The sequence below is a fragment of the Melanaphis sacchari genome, unplaced genomic scaffold, assembly GCF_002803265.2.
Source record: "Melanaphis sacchari strain LSU unplaced genomic scaffold, SCAv2.0 Contig76_pilon_pilon, whole genome shotgun sequence".
Taxonomy (NCBI): Eukaryota; Metazoa; Arthropoda; class Insecta; order Hemiptera; family Aphididae; genus Melanaphis; species Melanaphis sacchari.
In genome coordinates, this window is record NW_020271544.1 from 786,329 (window position 1) to 802,717 (window position 16,389).

General features: G+C 27.3%; 3 protein-coding genes across 4 annotated transcripts; 2 read left to right on the forward strand and 1 right to left on the reverse strand.

Annotated features, from left to right (window-relative positions):
• The first annotated feature begins 59 nt into the window (after window positions 1–59).
• On the forward strand, window positions 60–4,350 carry LOC112601267. Its single transcript, XM_025348782.1, has 8 exons — window positions 60–283; window positions 405–1,162; window positions 1,735–1,848; window positions 1,919–1,979; window positions 2,080–2,180; window positions 2,278–2,390; window positions 2,873–3,001; window positions 4,223–4,350. The coding sequence occupies exons 1-8, from the start codon at window positions 218–220 to the stop codon at window positions 4,348–4,350; spliced, it is 1,470 nt and encodes a 489-aa protein (XP_025204567.1). The 5' UTR covers window positions 60–217.
• LOC112601270 (iron-sulfur cluster assembly 1 homolog, mitochondrial) lies at window positions 2,496–12,901 on the reverse strand. Of its 2 annotated transcripts, XM_025348785.1 has the most exons (6): window positions 11,488–12,901; window positions 5,423–5,603; window positions 5,288–5,341; window positions 5,116–5,221; window positions 4,670–4,827; window positions 2,496–2,640 (listed from the first exon to the last, which is right to left on the reverse strand). In XM_025348785.1, exons 2-5 carry the CDS (start codon window positions 5,498–5,500, stop codon window positions 4,679–4,681), a joined length of 387 nt encoding a protein of 128 aa, XP_025204570.1. In that variant the 5' UTR covers window positions 5,501–5,603; window positions 11,488–12,901; the 3' UTR covers window positions 2,496–2,640; window positions 4,670–4,678. The 2 variants fall into 2 exon arrangements, with proteins under 2 accessions (XP_025204570.1, XP_025204569.1); XM_025348784.1 differs by lacking the exon at window positions 11,488–12,901 and having other exon boundaries at window positions 5,423–5,679.
• Window positions 11,321–16,196, forward strand: LOC112601268 (mediator of RNA polymerase II transcription subunit 26). The gene is made up of 4 exons (XM_025348783.1): window positions 11,321–11,383; window positions 14,258–14,332; window positions 14,693–14,917; window positions 14,984–16,196. The coding sequence occupies exons 1-4, from the start codon at window positions 11,321–11,323 to the stop codon at window positions 15,632–15,634; spliced, it is 1,014 nt and encodes a 337-aa protein (XP_025204568.1). The 3' UTR covers window positions 15,635–16,196.
• Window positions 16,197–16,389: the final 193 nt, after the last annotated feature.

Below are 16,389 nucleotides of genomic sequence, written 5' to 3' on the forward strand. Positions count from 1 at the left end.
TGATTAATTTTAGCGGGAAAACTGTTATCAATTTTTTGATTATTACTTATTAGGTTATTACTTATTTTTGTTTTTATTGAGTAAAATTTAAAGTACCGTTTTTGGTCTTATATCAAAACTACAGATTTAATTAGGAACGGATTTAGAGTAAAGAAATTTTCGTCATTTTGTAATTTCCACCTTAAGCGTGTTAACTGTTATCTATTGAACTCGTTCAATGTACTCCAATACTCGCAATGATGAACTCGAACCTCGTCCGGCACCCAAGCCCACACATTTTCAAGTAAATCTTTTTTCATAATGATAACTATTCCAATTCTATACTAATACTAAAAGTTGTTTTGTGTTAAAAAAAATATGTTCTAGCGTCTAAATGCTTAAGATGTTGATATGATATTTTTTAGGAATTGTCAGCCAAACCTGAAGTCCCAGAATTATCAGTGGTTTTTGATTCGTCAGAAAATAATTCAAAGTCATTAAATAGGCACCCACCATATCACACTAACAGCCAAAATACTCATGAAACGTATAGTGAATGGAAAAATCGTCAAAATCGCTCGCCTCCAGTATATAAAGATACTCGTTACTATGAGCCAAATAAACAATATTATGGATCTTCATCATACAGTGATTGCGATCAAAATCCTTATGGTCGCTTTTCAGATAAAAATTCATACAAATCTGGTTGCGAGTATCATAAATGTGCCTGCCAGAACACACCAACTGTCAAAGATATTTACAGCATGATGCAATTACAAAATGATCAAATGAAATTTCTTTTAGAAACCATACAAAAATTGTTAGTCACTGTATTAACGAATCAGCAAAACCAACATAAATGTTGTTGCTCTGAAAATGGTCATTATAAAAAAGTTAATGATTCTAAATCAACTGAAGTGCTTGAAAAAGAACAAGCTCAAGAAAAATGTCCTTCACAATATGTTCACAACAACCATACAGAAAAACTACAAACCAATTCAAAAAAATCTGAAACTGTGCAAAAAAAAAATGAACCAAATCAAAATGTAAAATATTCAGATAAACCAGACATCACTCCTGTAATAAAACAAAAACCAAAAAATTCAGTTAGTACCAGATGTGATAATAGTAAAGATGAAAAAGTAAACACAAAAGAGAAAGAAAGAACGTACTCTGTCATAAGGTACATGGAATATTTATTTTCATTCTGTTAACTAATAATATAAGTTTTCAACAAACTATTTTTACTTAAATATTTGATACTTGAATTAAATACTTAAATAGTAATATTAATTTTTATAGAAATAGCCTATAGAAAATTTTTATATTTAGGAAAAAAATAAATATTTGATAAATTATTTTCACAGCCTTGGGGGTCTTTACCTTGAGCCATTATAAAATAATTTATTAAGTATATTTATTTAATCTAGAACAAGGGTTCAAAATTAAGACCTATTAATAGGCTATAGTCTATAGATATATATAATTTTAGACCTCTAAGAGCTTTCAATTTTTTTTTTTTTTGTATAGCACTGAATAAAAAAATGTTTAGACAAGATCTTGATTATAATATGGATAAATTATCAACCAATAATGTTTTTGTAGTTGTAAAATAATATAACTATAATAAAAATGTTGCATCATTTAGTTTATCAAAAAAATAGACTCCTCTTGAAAAAATCCTGGTTGCATTACTATGTAATCTATTTACCTTAGATTAGGATTTATGTATTTCATTGTATATTTTTCCCCCAGTGATGAATCATTTGATTTGAATGCAAATGATGTTCAAGTTATTGAGGATCCAATATCTCCTGAACAATCGATTCATATTGAAATGAAATCATCATCTGAAGATAGTGAAAATAGGTAATATTCGTATATTATAATAAATAAAATAATCATTTAAAGTTTAATTTTTTTTTTTTTAAATATATAGTGAATGTGAAGAAAATGACAAACAAATTGAAGTAGGGTGGACAATGTATAAAAATATTATTGTAAGTTACAAACGTTTCTATTTATTTCTTAAAAGAATAATAATTATTATATATTTTATAGTTCTTACGTTTAATGTTATTATTTATTTTCTAATAAAAGGGACAAGTAAATAACTTACTTGAAGATAATAAAAGTGAACAAAAATGTAATGTAGCTGAACAAATAGAATGTGTTAAACCTACGGCCACAATTACACCAAAGTAAATTATATATTACTTTTTAGAAGCTTCATTTTATTTGACTGAAGACAATTATTAAGCTTTATATAATTTTTATGATTTTATTTTTGCCTTTTAGGAATTTTGAACCATACAAACATTTAATGTTACCCGAAAATAGTAAAATAGACTCCAGCTTACAAATGCAAGCGCTTGCTATGCAGTATTTATCACCTGAACAAGCCGTAAAGTGTAAGTCATGGTTGCTGTGTTTTTTAATAAAATAATTTTAATAAATTTAATAAATAACAATTTTAATAATTGAAATAAATAACAATTCACATTGTCAAATAATAACTGTACAATATATAAATTATTGACAACAATATAAATTTACTGCATCTAATTGAAATGAAAAACTATTTAATAGTATTGACTATTCATCCACTCACTGTATATCAATCTTATTTCTTCTCTTCTTATATTTATTTTCATTTGAAATCTAAAAAATAAAATATACAATCAGTTTATTATTTTATTACATTTGTTGAATATGGTATATATATATACACAAAAAAATAATAGGTTATCTTTAAATTTTATATTGTATTATAGTCTATATTATCAAATAATATAAAATTATGTTTATTATATAAATAATATTTTATTTTATTAATTAATACATATTTTTATTGAATATAAATAAAATTATATAAGATTTATTCTTTTTTCAGTTGATATGAATAAACATTTTGTGCCAAAAACACAACCTACCATGAAATCTCCAAATAACTATTCTATTTCAACACTACATTACATGGAAAGATATCATCTGATTGCACCTGAAAAATCCCATACTTCAGGTATCTATCTACACTTAATAAGTATAATGCATTTATTTAAATTTTTTTTTTTAATAAAAATATGTTTGCAAATTAATAAAGAAGTAGGCCCTCTTCTGATGTTATTGATTATAATATATTAATAAAGTAGTATAAAATTATTAAAGAACATAACATACTAATAGTACTCAATTAAAATTCCTTATTTTAAATAGATTTTTTTTAATATTAGAGTAAATTAGTTTATAATTAAATAATAAATTTAAAGATGATCTCTGATATCTCATCATTTTTATTTAATATTTTATCTACTTACCCACATTAAAAATAGAAAATATTAGTGGGAGAACCATAATTATATTTTATATGTAACACAGATAGGGACATTAAATATAAATTCTTCTTAAATAATATAAATATAAGTAATACTAAGTCTAAAGCCATTGATTAAACAATATTTAAAATAATGACCACTAGGAATGTATTAGCAATTAACTACAATGCTTGTCTTCACAACATTTATGTATAAAAGATTTAAATAATGGTCATAAATTTAATTTAAACCAAAAATGTCTAATCTAATATGATCATAATAACACATTATTTAATTAGATAAAAACAAAATATTAAAAATCAATTATACTTTTAAAATAAACAAAATATTTTTTTTAAGTGGCATGCTTATTTAACAGAAAAATTATAAATATAAAAAATATTGGTAATATTATGTTTTCTGTGGTGATTTAAAATTAATTATTTGTTTATTAGTTATTATCATTGTTATTATTGCCCTATTTCATAATAACATACATTAATTTAAACAAACATAAAAATAAAAATTTACAATATGATATAAGAAACCTAAAATTTTAGTTTATTCTATAATTTTCTTAAAAACAAACAACAATAAATTACCAAAAACCAATCTAATACTTTAATATTATGAAAACATTTTTTTCTCAACTAATTATTACTTTATAATTTTAAATAAGGATGAAATCACTAAATTTTGAATTCATAAACTAACCATTTTGTATAACAACAAAATAGTGGTAACCAGTTTATTTACTGTCAATATTAGGGTACTAATACATTGGATTAAATGAGTGGGTCATTTTTGGATATAGAAAAGTAAATAGTGGTTTCCAAGCAACTCTTTAACATCATCTTACTTAGCATTTTAAATTCAAAGTAAAAATTTAATTATTAATTACTAAAAATTGCTAATATTTTTTTTTTTAGAAAATCCTCAAGAAAAATTACCAACAGAAGGATTATTAAACAAAAATAAAAAATCATTGCGGAAAAGTAAAACTCCTTCAAAAATACTTAATATTACTGAACTTAAACAACAACCAAAATTATCATAATTGTGAATTATTTTTTATAATTTATTTTGTTTTATAATATTCTATAAGAACATTCATGTTTTAAAAATTGTATTTTTAATTAAATTCTCAATAATAAATATTCATACTTTTAGGTCTATCTCAGATACTCATAATTTATCGTTTAAATTTTTTAATATACATAATATATATATATATATCATTTTTGTATTACTTAAGAATTTTTTAGATTTTAAAATTTAAATAGCTTTTATATATTTTTTTTTTATAACTTAGATAATATACTATATTTATCAAAAAAAAAAAATTGTTTTATTTAAAAATGCTTTGTATAACTTACTTCTCATGTTTAAATGTTAAAACTTTCACCACACCCACAAGTTCCTTTAATGTTTGGATTATAAAACACAAATTCCGAAGATAGTTTAGATTGAACAAAGTCCATTTCAGTTCCAAGTAATGTCAACTGAGCTTTTCTATCAATAAACACACGAATTCCTAGAATGCATAAAAAAAATTATCTATGGTACATATTATAAATATTCAATCCAGAAAAAGTATCAAACATAGTTCTGAGCATCACTAATTGACACCCTGTCATAATGGAACCAATATAAATGACAAGGTGTTGAATAAAGATGTACAGAATTGACAAGTTCTCTCATTGGACACAGCATAAATAAGTATGTAAAGCATATCATTTTATCTACCTAAATTTTTATCAATGCAAAATTTCTCAAAAATTAACTTTATAATATAATACTATCTATTAATTTTATAATTTACCATCTTGTACAACTTCTTCATCTAATTTGTGTTTTTCACTAGCATAGTCTAGTGTATAACTTAGACCATTACATCCTCGTTGTTTAACACCAATTTTAAGACCAATCTAAAACATTAAATAACTAAAAATAATACTCACAATAAATATATAAATCATAAAAGTATAACTAACACAGTCTGATTTTCCAGATAATATCTTTTTTAGCTGACCAACGGCTGATGGTGTCTGCAAAAATACATAATATATCATCACTATTAACACATATATTACTTAAGTTATAATAATGGAATTTGATTAAATACTAACCAAGGTGAGAGCAGCCTTAATAGGTTTCTTGCTTCCAGCTACCGCTCTTATGGAAGATGAAACTATACGTCCGGCCATGTTATCCTATAGGCTATAATTATGAACTACAAATTCATTTTTAAATTATTATTTGTCAACAACTGACGCAGTTTCCACAATTTGCAGTTTGCACAATATCTTTCTACAAATGTACAAAAATAGCATTTAACAATAGTTTTCACAATATTATAAAACGAAAAAACGAATTACAAATTCACAACATAATAACATATTGTGTTATCTCTTATCACATGTTTGGAGGACATATTTTTTTATCAATTATTTATCAGTTATGTCAAAAGCTAGACGCTAAAAATTGTACAACAATATTCCTACCGTGAACAACGAAAATTGAAAATTCATAGGCAATCGACATTCGACAATCCATAGACGTAATAACTAAATCTGTCTCTTTGAAAATAATGAAATCTAAAAATCAGTTTTCTAAAGGGCAGTGGTTACTCACTAGTCAGTACTCAGTATTTGGTTCAATTAGTGGTACTGCACTACTGACTGCACATTCCAGTGCACTCTTGAGGGCTTGAGGCGTGCCGCATATGGTAACAAAAAATGTATGTTTGTATTAGAAAACCAGTTAACTATATAAGACACGAAGTACGAAAACATATCAGTGGAAATTATTTATGATATTATCATAATATAAAACTAAAATATTTATAACTTATTAGTTTATTAGCTATTTTTAATTTTATTGTACAACAAAAATTCCATTTCTATTTTCTAAGGATATTCATAAATATTCATACTACTATTTTTAATTTATTTTTCTATTATTAATATAGTGTAAGTAAGTATGTTGAACTTATATTCGCCAAAAACATTACACATATTTTATTAATAATTATTGGAGTATAACACATCAATTAAGTCATATATTATTACGGTTAGTGTGAATCATTTTTTTTATGAAATTCACAGCATGAGTAGCTTAAAGTTAGTCTGAATATTTTAACAAATTGAATTGTATTTACGAAATAATAATTTGATGTAATCGTGGAATGTTTAAAAATGTTATGATTAACACAATATTCTGAATTTTAACAAAATAATAAAAATCATTTGAGAATAAATTCTTACATTAGATTTGATTATTCGATGTCGTCAAAACCTCATCTTATGAAAATTATAGAAAAACATAAGAAATTTTATTTTAAATTTTTAAAACTTATATGATAAATTTTAAAATATCGAAAAGCTCTGTAGTACATACAAAGTATACATATTAGTGTATTAGAATAAAGGTTACAGTAATTGACAAATTAAATTTGTATTCAATAACAAATAATAATTGCATTATATGAAAAACTATAAGGTATAATAATAAGTACCTATATTTCTACTCGTATTTTTATAAGTAATTAGTTTTACCTCTGAATAAATGAAATTTCAGTAATTTTACAAAAAGTAATATGGGGAATGAGTATAGACAGACACGTATCTGAAAACTCATTGGTGGGAGGAGGGCGATTAATTATTTTATAAACAGTCCAATATTAGTTCGATCTACTTATGGGGAAGTTGAATTAAACTTTCAATATTAAACATAATATTGTAGATTTTTATCAACATAATAATTTGTACATTTTCGTAATTTTGTCAAAATGTGATGCATGTAAAAATAAATCGTACCTACTTATTAAATCTTTAATGAAATCAAATAGCTATAATAACGAGGAACCACATATTAAATTGCTAAATTGTATGACTAGGTAAAATCTTTTTATTGACATTCATGAAAAAACTTTTTGAAATCAAAAAATTCATGTGGTGCTTAAATAGCTCAAAAAATCCAAAATATTTTAAAAATTATTCCACACATGATGCGTCCAGGCATAGAAAATGTTTATACATAGGAACATTAAATTTAGTGAAAATAGATATTCAATTATTTTCGACTATTCAATTTTAAATTAGGTATTACAAAAGGAGAAAACCGATTTTGTCGATAAATTCCGTATCCCCTAATTTTAGATTCTAAATCGTGGAAATCATCACTGTACTTCAGTACTTGTTGATAAACATTCACAATATATTTTTTCATTTTTTTTTTTTTTTTATTTGCCTTCACCTTTTTTTGGACAGTCAAAATGCTTTAATTTTAAAACTGGGTGTGGTTTCTGGTAAAAAATTGAAGGTAGTTGATACTTTAATGTCAAAAGTAAAAAATTCTCGATACTTTTTGTATAATTTGGAAAAAAAATTATGAACAGGAATTTTACTCAAATTCAATTTTCGACGATATCAAAAATGAAAAATTGTAGATACCTACTTGGGATTTTCAGCAAAATTTGGTATCATAAACATTTAATGGAACATTTTGTAAAATATTTGATTCTTTTTAAGTTATTATTCACCGAGTACTCGTAAAAATGCCCATTAACCCATTGTCTTTGTTATTTACAATAATATTTAATAAATTCTAGTAAGTGTACAAACAAATTATTTAACTATTACTCTAATAACATACATTGATTAAGTATAGGTTTTTCATTTTTTCCCCATAGTTTATACACCAACCTATAAAATACATACATAGTACCTACAGATTCATATTATAAATAAATATGCTTAAGTTAAATATTTAATTTTAGAATCAAATATAATGCATTAAAAAGAAACATAAATATTTTTATATTTTTAGCGTTGTTCCAGCTAGACACCTTCAAAGGTTTCTAAATTCTCCTTCCAGAAAATTCCAAATTAATTCATACGCAAGTATAAGCTTGTCATAAATATACCATTTTCAGGTTAAATATATATCGATTATCGACTTTACCAAGATTTCTTTATTATAATATACCTTATATACAGGTACCTACCGGCTATCTAATGAATGATAACTGATAAATAATGAAAAAAATAAAATAGGACTATAGCCTATGCCCTATAGGCTTTTGGTATATGCATTATGTGTATTATATGAGACGTGTAAACTTAAGTACTGTTAAATATTAATAAGTAGTATTACTTATTATTATACACGAGTTACGACTTACGAACCACGTGGCCATAATATACTACATATAATATTGTGTTATAGGGTACTTATACAATGTACAAGCGCAGACGATCGTGATTTTGTAAATGCATTGCGGACTTCTGATGGCTGTGTAATGGAAGTTGAGTATTTATGGGTATTTATTCCCTAGGAAAAAAATTCTGAACCTATTAAAATTGACAGAATAAAATATAACCACATCATGAAAATTATTATGTGTTCAAAACATTTTACTGGACATATAGACTTAGTAAACATACCGAGTTCTAGTTTTTACTACCTCTATCTATTATAATAACTACCTCGTATAGAAATAGAACCCAATGCCTTACTAAATCAATAAAATAATGTTTTATTTTTATAAGAATATAGAGTTCATACTAGATAAAACATCATCTTGATATTTACAAGTCACAAATTTATTAAATCATGATTAATAGAACGAAAAGATTTTGACACTCATTAGTCATCACAATGCATACCTTTAGTATAATATGTTATCAAAATAAGTTCTTTTTTTATTTAAATTAAAATCTATAAAAGCAATACTGCAATAAGTTAGTAAATACTAAGAATAAAAATAATGTATACAAAAATGAAAATGAAAATAGTAATAGTTGTATGGTTGTATCATTGAGCCTATATAATATATATATAAAAATAAAATTGGTTTTACAATCTTTACAGATATTTCTAACTAAAACTCATTTTTACATAAAAACAACTATGTAAGTTTTAAAAGTCAACTTCTCCCAAAGTTGAAATAAATGTACCAACAGTAAATATACAACAAATCAATTCTAATCCAACCCTCAACTAAATACTTAGGAATCATTCTTTATAAGTGTCTCACATAGGCCCTTCATACCACGTTTAAACATAAGCAGGTAAATACATGGCACCGTTTACTTATACTGCTTTTTATAAATCTATATAAAATGCAACTCAAATTTTAAACCCCTCATATATAAAGCCATAGTTAGACCAGTTTGGTCAACCTACATACACATTTGGGAGTCTCACAAAACTATTTAACAAACGTTCAATCCAAGCTTTCCAATCTATTAGTCTTAAACTTATATTTGAAGCTTTATAGTTTATTACAAACAAATCTCTTCACGAGAACCTTAAAACACTCACCATCAATGAATTTGCAAAAATTATGTTAAACGTTTCCACAATAAATTAATAAGTCACTCAAATCCTCTAATCCAAAATATGTCCTCTTTATTTTTCTCTGATAATATTAAACATTGTCTAAAGCAAAAATTAATATGCATTCAATATAATTTAAATAAATATTGAACAATTTTCCTCTTCCAGTTATTCATGTAATGTAAAATACATAACCTTGTAACATACTTGTTTTAATATAACAGATTGTAAATATCTTTTAAAAAATAGTTTTAAAACTTTAGAATTTTTCATTAATTTAAAAAAAATAATGTGCAAACATTTTAATAATATTAAAAATCAGAATAAATATATTTTAAAAAACAGAACAATAATTTTAAAAATATTATTTTATGGTTGTCATAGAATAGTATCAATGATTTATCAATAATCAATATTCAATGAATTATGAATAGCCTAGAAACCAAAACGTATTTGTTAAACAAATTAATTCATACTGAAACTTTTCTGTTTTTTAAACAGTAGTACAGAGCACATCAATAAAGCCTTTACAAATAGTTCAATAAATTCGGATTATCCATGTATGAAACATAGAAATTACATAATGTATTATGTTACCCGTTGAGATACCTACTTAGTTATTTATTCTTTAATTTTATTGAAAAAAAAAAGGATTTTTCGAGATCATTAGCCTTCAGTAATAATGGTTAGAAATAACAGATTTATTGAAATGTAGATCAACGCATTTCGTATAATACATACACATTATAATATGTACATATATTAAACCTAACGCCTATTAGATTTATCCAAAATAAGCGGAAACATATATTATTCAATACATCAAAAATCGAATAATTGAATAATAATTTTTTTTAAGATTTATAGAATTATTATATTTAAATTTTAGGATTATAATTATTATTTAATAAGTTTTATTTTAAAGGTAGCGTGGTAAAGAAGACGAAAATTGATATTTGATAGGAAAAAACTCAAAAAACCACGTGCGCGAACGATTTGTATAACAGTTAACCTTTTAGAACCAACAACTGTCCGAGACACGTAGACGCCAATAGTAATTTCCGTTAACTATATAGACGCCAGACGGCAGACGCAAAAAAAAAAAGTAATATCATAATACTATCACAAAAATATTTATAAATTATAATGAAAAAATAATGAAATTTCACGTTTCCACGACTACATGGGAGTGTTGCGAGTTTGCGACCATGGTGTTGATAAGATTTTTATGTTATCAGCTGCAGCAGTCTTAACTCACGGTTGAGCAACAAACCAACATTGCCAACCTGCGGAAGTAAACAAACGGTCTTTAGACGCGTTTCGGAAATCAGTACGGGGATTTTCAACTGCTCGCGTCGCTTTGCAGCGCTGACTACAGAACGTTTCGGAAGATTTACGGGAAAACCACAGTAAAGGCGGCGGACCGATTGTTGCGGATCGGTTCGCGCGGCGGGCGCGGCAACACCTGATCAGAGGTTCGGCTGCGGTCGGTCCGCGCCGCTCGCTGTCGGGCCGTGCCGTCCGCGTAGCCAGGTTGCTTTCGTGTGCCGACCGCCGCCAATCGCCGTTACTGCGGCTCGGGAGCCAGCGGCGGCCCTCAGTGCACGTCCGCCATCACTGTAAGTTGTGCTGTGCGTGCTGATGTGGGCCGACGTGCTCTCCGAACTGAGACCGAATAGGGCCTCATGCAGAAGACTTTTTTCGACATAAAACATAGGTTATTGAGCGCATTGGACGATGAATACAATGTAAGACTATATTATTTTTACAAAATCCCGTATTATTTTATAATTTTTAATAACTTGATTTTTTTTTTTTTTTTTTTTTATTATTATTGAAACACGATATTTACATGTTGTTACGAATACCGTTCGTGTGATCGTCTGTTTCCGTGGTTAACGCGGTAGCGCTTTCCGAACGTCGTCGTCCTTCTTATTATTGTTAAAATTGTTGTTAATCGCAGTCCGCCGACACCGGGAGAAAACGTGAGTGCGATCGACAGCGGCCCTGTCGTCGCTGTCGACGTCTCCGGTTTCCCCCGTGTCGTCCGTCCGCGATATTACGTCCGTCGACGACTGGCGCGCGGCCGCCGAGACCCCCGCCGACTGCCGTCGTCCGTTCGCCGGCGCGTGTGCGTGTGCGTAAAACAAACCGATTTTACGTCGCCGACCGACGGCCACGGCCGTGTGGCGCGCCGTACGTCCGCGAGGTTATGTGTGTGTGTGTGTATGTGTGAGCGTGTATGCGCGATCTCGTGTGCGTGTTCGTCGTGCGTACAATGGCCGAAAATAGGTTGTCGACGACGGCGGACGTACCGTACGCCGCCGCGCCATACTGATGACATTTCGTCCGGTCGAGCCCGTGGCCTATAGAACGTCGGCAGTGCGCATGCGCGCTTGACAATGTTCCTTTCTCGTGTGCGTTTTTCTGTTTTCTGCTTTTTTGTTTGCGTTATTCGCGATCGCGTCGCGCGTCCTGTTCCACTTTATAATAATATAAGTATTATATAATGTATATATCTCCGCTTGCAACACTGTTGTCTCCCGTCCGACGACTGTTTCTCTTTTCTTATTTTTCATTTTCTCGCTTTTTCTTTGATCATATAATGAAACGTTTCCCATTTTTCTTGCCCCACACGAGTTCAATATTCTCGTTGAAACCCTCTATATAAATTTAACCGTTTTTAGGTTATTTTTCTTATTAATTTTGTTTTCGATCGTTTGTCGTCAACCCCCCCCCCTGTGTGTTTGATCGACGACGGGGGTCGTTGCCAAGGAAAAAGCTTGGGAAAATGTACACGCGTTTCGTAAATATGTCGAGGACTATGTTACCGCACCGCCCCGGAAACTACGGTTTTCACAAATGTTTCGCGGTACTCGTGGCGCATTTGTGCCAATACCTAGCACCTTGGTCCCCTACTTAGCATTACGATTTTTGTCTCCGATACCGTTAATTCGTCCGAAATATTTTCTATCCCTCTGTCTTTTATTTGTTTTATACGTATTATTATAATCGATGTTGTTATTATCATCAATCGAAACGACATACACATCATATCTTCACCACTTAAATTAATATTTTTGCTATGAAATGCATGACTTTTCACATCATTTATTCGCTTTTTTTTTTGTCGATTTCATTTATTTAAATGTAAATTTTTACAATTAGTCCTATGGTTTTACAATGATTGTTTAGCATTAAACGTATTTTTTTCGCCCCACATATTGTTTGTAAAATATCTAGGTCATTTTAGGTCAAGGAAACGGAATAATTTAACTAATAGTATAACTTTTTTTTTTGGTACCTAACTGAAATTCACTATGTATATATGTATGTTTTAAATCGAATACCGAAGAAATTAAAATTTGTATTTGAAACAAAATAAAACCATTAATTGAATTAATAATTATCTTAAGACTTGTTTAGTTTTGATTTCTTCTATAATTAAAGAATAAATTTATATAGACAAATGTTAACATACTAAAGTAAATAAATATTAGTTGATCTGTAATAGTACATTTTTTCTTTGAGATATAATTTAAATTACTATAAAACTTAAACCTTTTTAAAAATGAATTTATTACGATCTTAAAGCATATGTCTTTTTAAATCCATTAAATTTCTTATTTAGTTATTTTAAGTTAAAATGTTGTCTACATTTCCATGAAGTAATTAAGATTTAAAATTTAAATTATATTTTTTTATAAACGTAATTAACCTTTTTAAAGTAACCAAAATATTAATAAGCCATGTAATAATGTAATTGTTAAGATTTGTTATTTTTAATATGTGTTTTTTAAGGATGTTAAGTTTCAGTTTAGTTGCATTATATAATAAATTTTGTATGTGTTTTTGAAAAAATAAACATAATCTAAATTGGCAATAAAAAAAATTATTTTCACCATTTCCTATTTTCTTTTTTCTTCTTTTCTATAATATTTAAGAAATATTTAATTGATTATTGATTGTTGGTAATAATATATAACTGTGCCTATATTCTAACATTTGGGTATCAAATTGTTAAATATATACTTAAAAATACATAATAAATAGTACAATGTATTTTAATTTCTTGTAAATATCAAGTTAATTTTAAAAATGAAATTATTTAATCAACAAGTTTTATGCTTGTTATTACGTATATCTTATTTTCCCTTCCTTACAAGGATAAAAAATTAGTTTTATCAATATCAATCACAATTTTTCAACTGTTATTTAATTAAAATTAAAAGTATTTTTTACAATAATATTAAATATAGATGAAAAATGTGTATTGGAAAAAAAACCATGATGAAATTACTTTTTATGAATTTATGTGTGGAGTTATAAATTTATTTTTGTTGTTTAAAGACCTAAATGATGCTTGACGAAAAATGTTTTCCTAATACAAATTAAAATATTGAATAGTTAGATTAAATTGATTAGTAATAAAATAATAAAATATCACTTGAGTGTGGTATTATATTTTTGATATTCTTTTGATGTTTTTATAGTTAAAAAATAAAAGTACTACTTGTTAAATAATTTAAAAAATAAGTAGTAGCTTCTAAATCTAAATTCATCATAACTATTACTATGCTTAAATGCATTTATAAAATATTCATAAATGTGTACTGCTCCAGGTTACCGACATGTCTACAGTGTTCGAGGTTATTTCAACCCTTGAACAACTACCGGTTACCACCGAGGTGCTCGAGGTAAATTATTTTATTTTCATCAGTTATATAATGCTATTTTTTACATTGTATACACATATCACTTTTCATCAAAATTATAGTCCTTTCATTGTTTTATTTTTAAAACTCTAAAGTCCTTACATTTAACAGAATAAAAATTATTCATGTATTATGTTAATATAGAGTAAAATAAATAATAATCTGCACTGAAGTTTTTTTATACATTTCTAATTTCTTGTTTAAAAATAGTTATATACATAAATGCTTTAAGTGTGATATTTGTATACATAATTATTACCTAATTTTATACCATTGACTTAAAAAATTATTTATTATCTCCTTAGCTTATAAATTTACAATATTATTATTTATGTATACTAGGCAACTCGTATTGGTAAAATGGTTAATGAATTACGACGTAAAACTGTGGACAAGCAATTGGCCAAACGTGCAAAAGAGCTTGTACAGAGATGGCGTAACCTAATGATAAATAGTGCTCAAGTCATACAACAGGCTAAGCTTCCTTCCTCACAGCCCAATGGCATGCTTAGCAACTATAGTAAAAGACCTTTGACTTCACCTGATCAATGTACAGCACCTCTAAAAGTATGAAACAAATCTTATATTATTTGTATTTTAACATTTTAGTAATATTATTTTTCCATTTTATAGAAACCAAAATTAAATGGAATACCTTCTTTAAACTTAAACATCATATCACCACCACCAGTTCAAAAAACACCAGAACCCATACCTAGTCCAGTTAATGAGCTTGATCCAGAACCTGATCCTATTTTAGAACCACAGGGTCCAAAAAAACGTGGCCGAAAAAAAGGTGGCAAAAATTCTTCAAAACTAGGGATAAAACCTACCAATCCTGTGGATTTGGAAAGAATGGTATGTGTTGGTGCCAGTAAATTGAAAACCACCCAAGAAATAATTGCATCATTACGAAAAGATGATGAAAATTATCAGTTGGAAGAAAAACCACAAATACCTGTGCAAGAGTTTCAGGACGAACCGTCTGTAACGAAAGTTGATAAACCTAGTCGACCTAAAGTTTCAGACATCGACCGACAAATACAGGAAATATATAATAGATTACCTCCTCTGGATCTAGAAGCCATAGACTGGAGTTCACCTCCACCATCGCCACCGCGGCCTCTTCTGTCCCCTACTGATTTAGTAGACGGAGCTCAAATAGAAGGCGTTACTGGTAATTGGGAAAATGGTGAAACATTTAGAGAGTGGCACGAGGTATTAACTAGGGCAAACGATACTGGTGAACCGCTTGTCATACTACCATACGTGATAATTGACTGACAGGGATTTTTTCTACTAGACTTTGTGATAAAGACATTTCAAGTCTTAATAATGTATATACTAAAAATAATTTTTTAATAATAAAAGTGTAAAAATTAAATAAAAATAAAAAATTATAATATTTACATAGACATGTATCCGATTACAGATTGTGTCTTATAATGTTTTATAAAACTACTTGTCTTTAAATGCTGTAAAAATGTTTACCTATGTATAACTTATTGGAAAACTAATACTACAATTCCTAGATCAAAGTAATAATCATTGTTTTATTTTTCAAATGGAAAATATTATCTGATTTGTTAAGCTAGTCAAAAGACCAAGTTTAATTTATAATATAATAAATGTTATTATTTGTCTTGTATTTTTTTTTTTTTTTGTACGCAACAAAGTAAACTTGAGTCAAACTGCAAAATGCAATTTCTTGTGCCTTCATTGATGTAAATTTTTTTTAGCAAATCTCATCATAAATACAACATGATGTTTGTTACCATATAATAATAAATAAATAATAATAATGTATATTTACAATGATTATTATTTAAAGAATTGTTCTAAGGTAAAATAGTTTGTATATAAAGAATTTTTTTGGTCACTTTTATCATTAATTATACATAAACTATTAATTGTGTATAATTAATGCTTTTATTTCATCGTTTATGTTCATATTTTGTTTTTTTAATCAAAGAACTTCCTAATTCCCATATTGTTTTAGCTAAATTTGTTAAATTATTGTATATATGATTTTTTTTTCT

What these genes read in the sequence shown, in the direction of transcription:
- LOC112601267 (XM_025348782.1), top strand. Translation starts at nt 218, where the DNA reads ATGTACTCCAATACTCGCAATGATGAACTCGAACCTCGTCCGGCACCC. An exon ending in CCAAGCCCACACATTTTCAA is followed by an intron (nt 284 to 404) that starts GTAAATCTTTTT and finishes GATATTTTTTAG; the next exon opens with GAATTGTCAGCCAAACCTGA. An exon ending in ACCTGAACAAGCCGTAAAGT is followed by an intron (nt 2,391 to 2,872) that starts GTAAGTCATGGT and finishes TTCTTTTTTCAG; the next exon opens with TTGATATGAATAAACATTTT.
- LOC112601270 (XM_025348785.1), bottom strand. Translation starts at nt 5,500, where the DNA reads ATGGCCGGACGTATAGTTTCATCTTCCATAAGAGCGGTAGCTGGAAGC. An exon ending in TTAAGGCTGCTCTCACCTTG is followed by an intron (nt 5,342 to 5,422) that starts GTTAGTATTTAA and finishes GTATTTTTGCAG; the next exon opens with ACACCATCAGCCGTTGGTCA. An exon ending in TATCTGGAAAATCAGACTGT is followed by an intron (nt 5,222 to 5,287) that starts GTTAGTTATACT and finishes TTAATGTTTTAG; the next exon opens with ATTGGTCTTAAAATTGGTGT.
- LOC112601268 (XM_025348783.1), top strand. Translation starts at nt 11,321, where the DNA reads ATGCAGAAGACTTTTTTCGACATAAAACATAGGTTATTGAGCGCATTG. An exon ending in TTACCACCGAGGTGCTCGAG is followed by an intron (nt 14,333 to 14,692) that starts GTAAATTATTTT and finishes TATGTATACTAG; the next exon opens with GCAACTCGTATTGGTAAAAT. An exon ending in AATGTACAGCACCTCTAAAA is followed by an intron (nt 14,918 to 14,983) that starts GTATGAAACAAA and finishes TCCATTTTATAG; the next exon opens with AAACCAAAATTAAATGGAAT.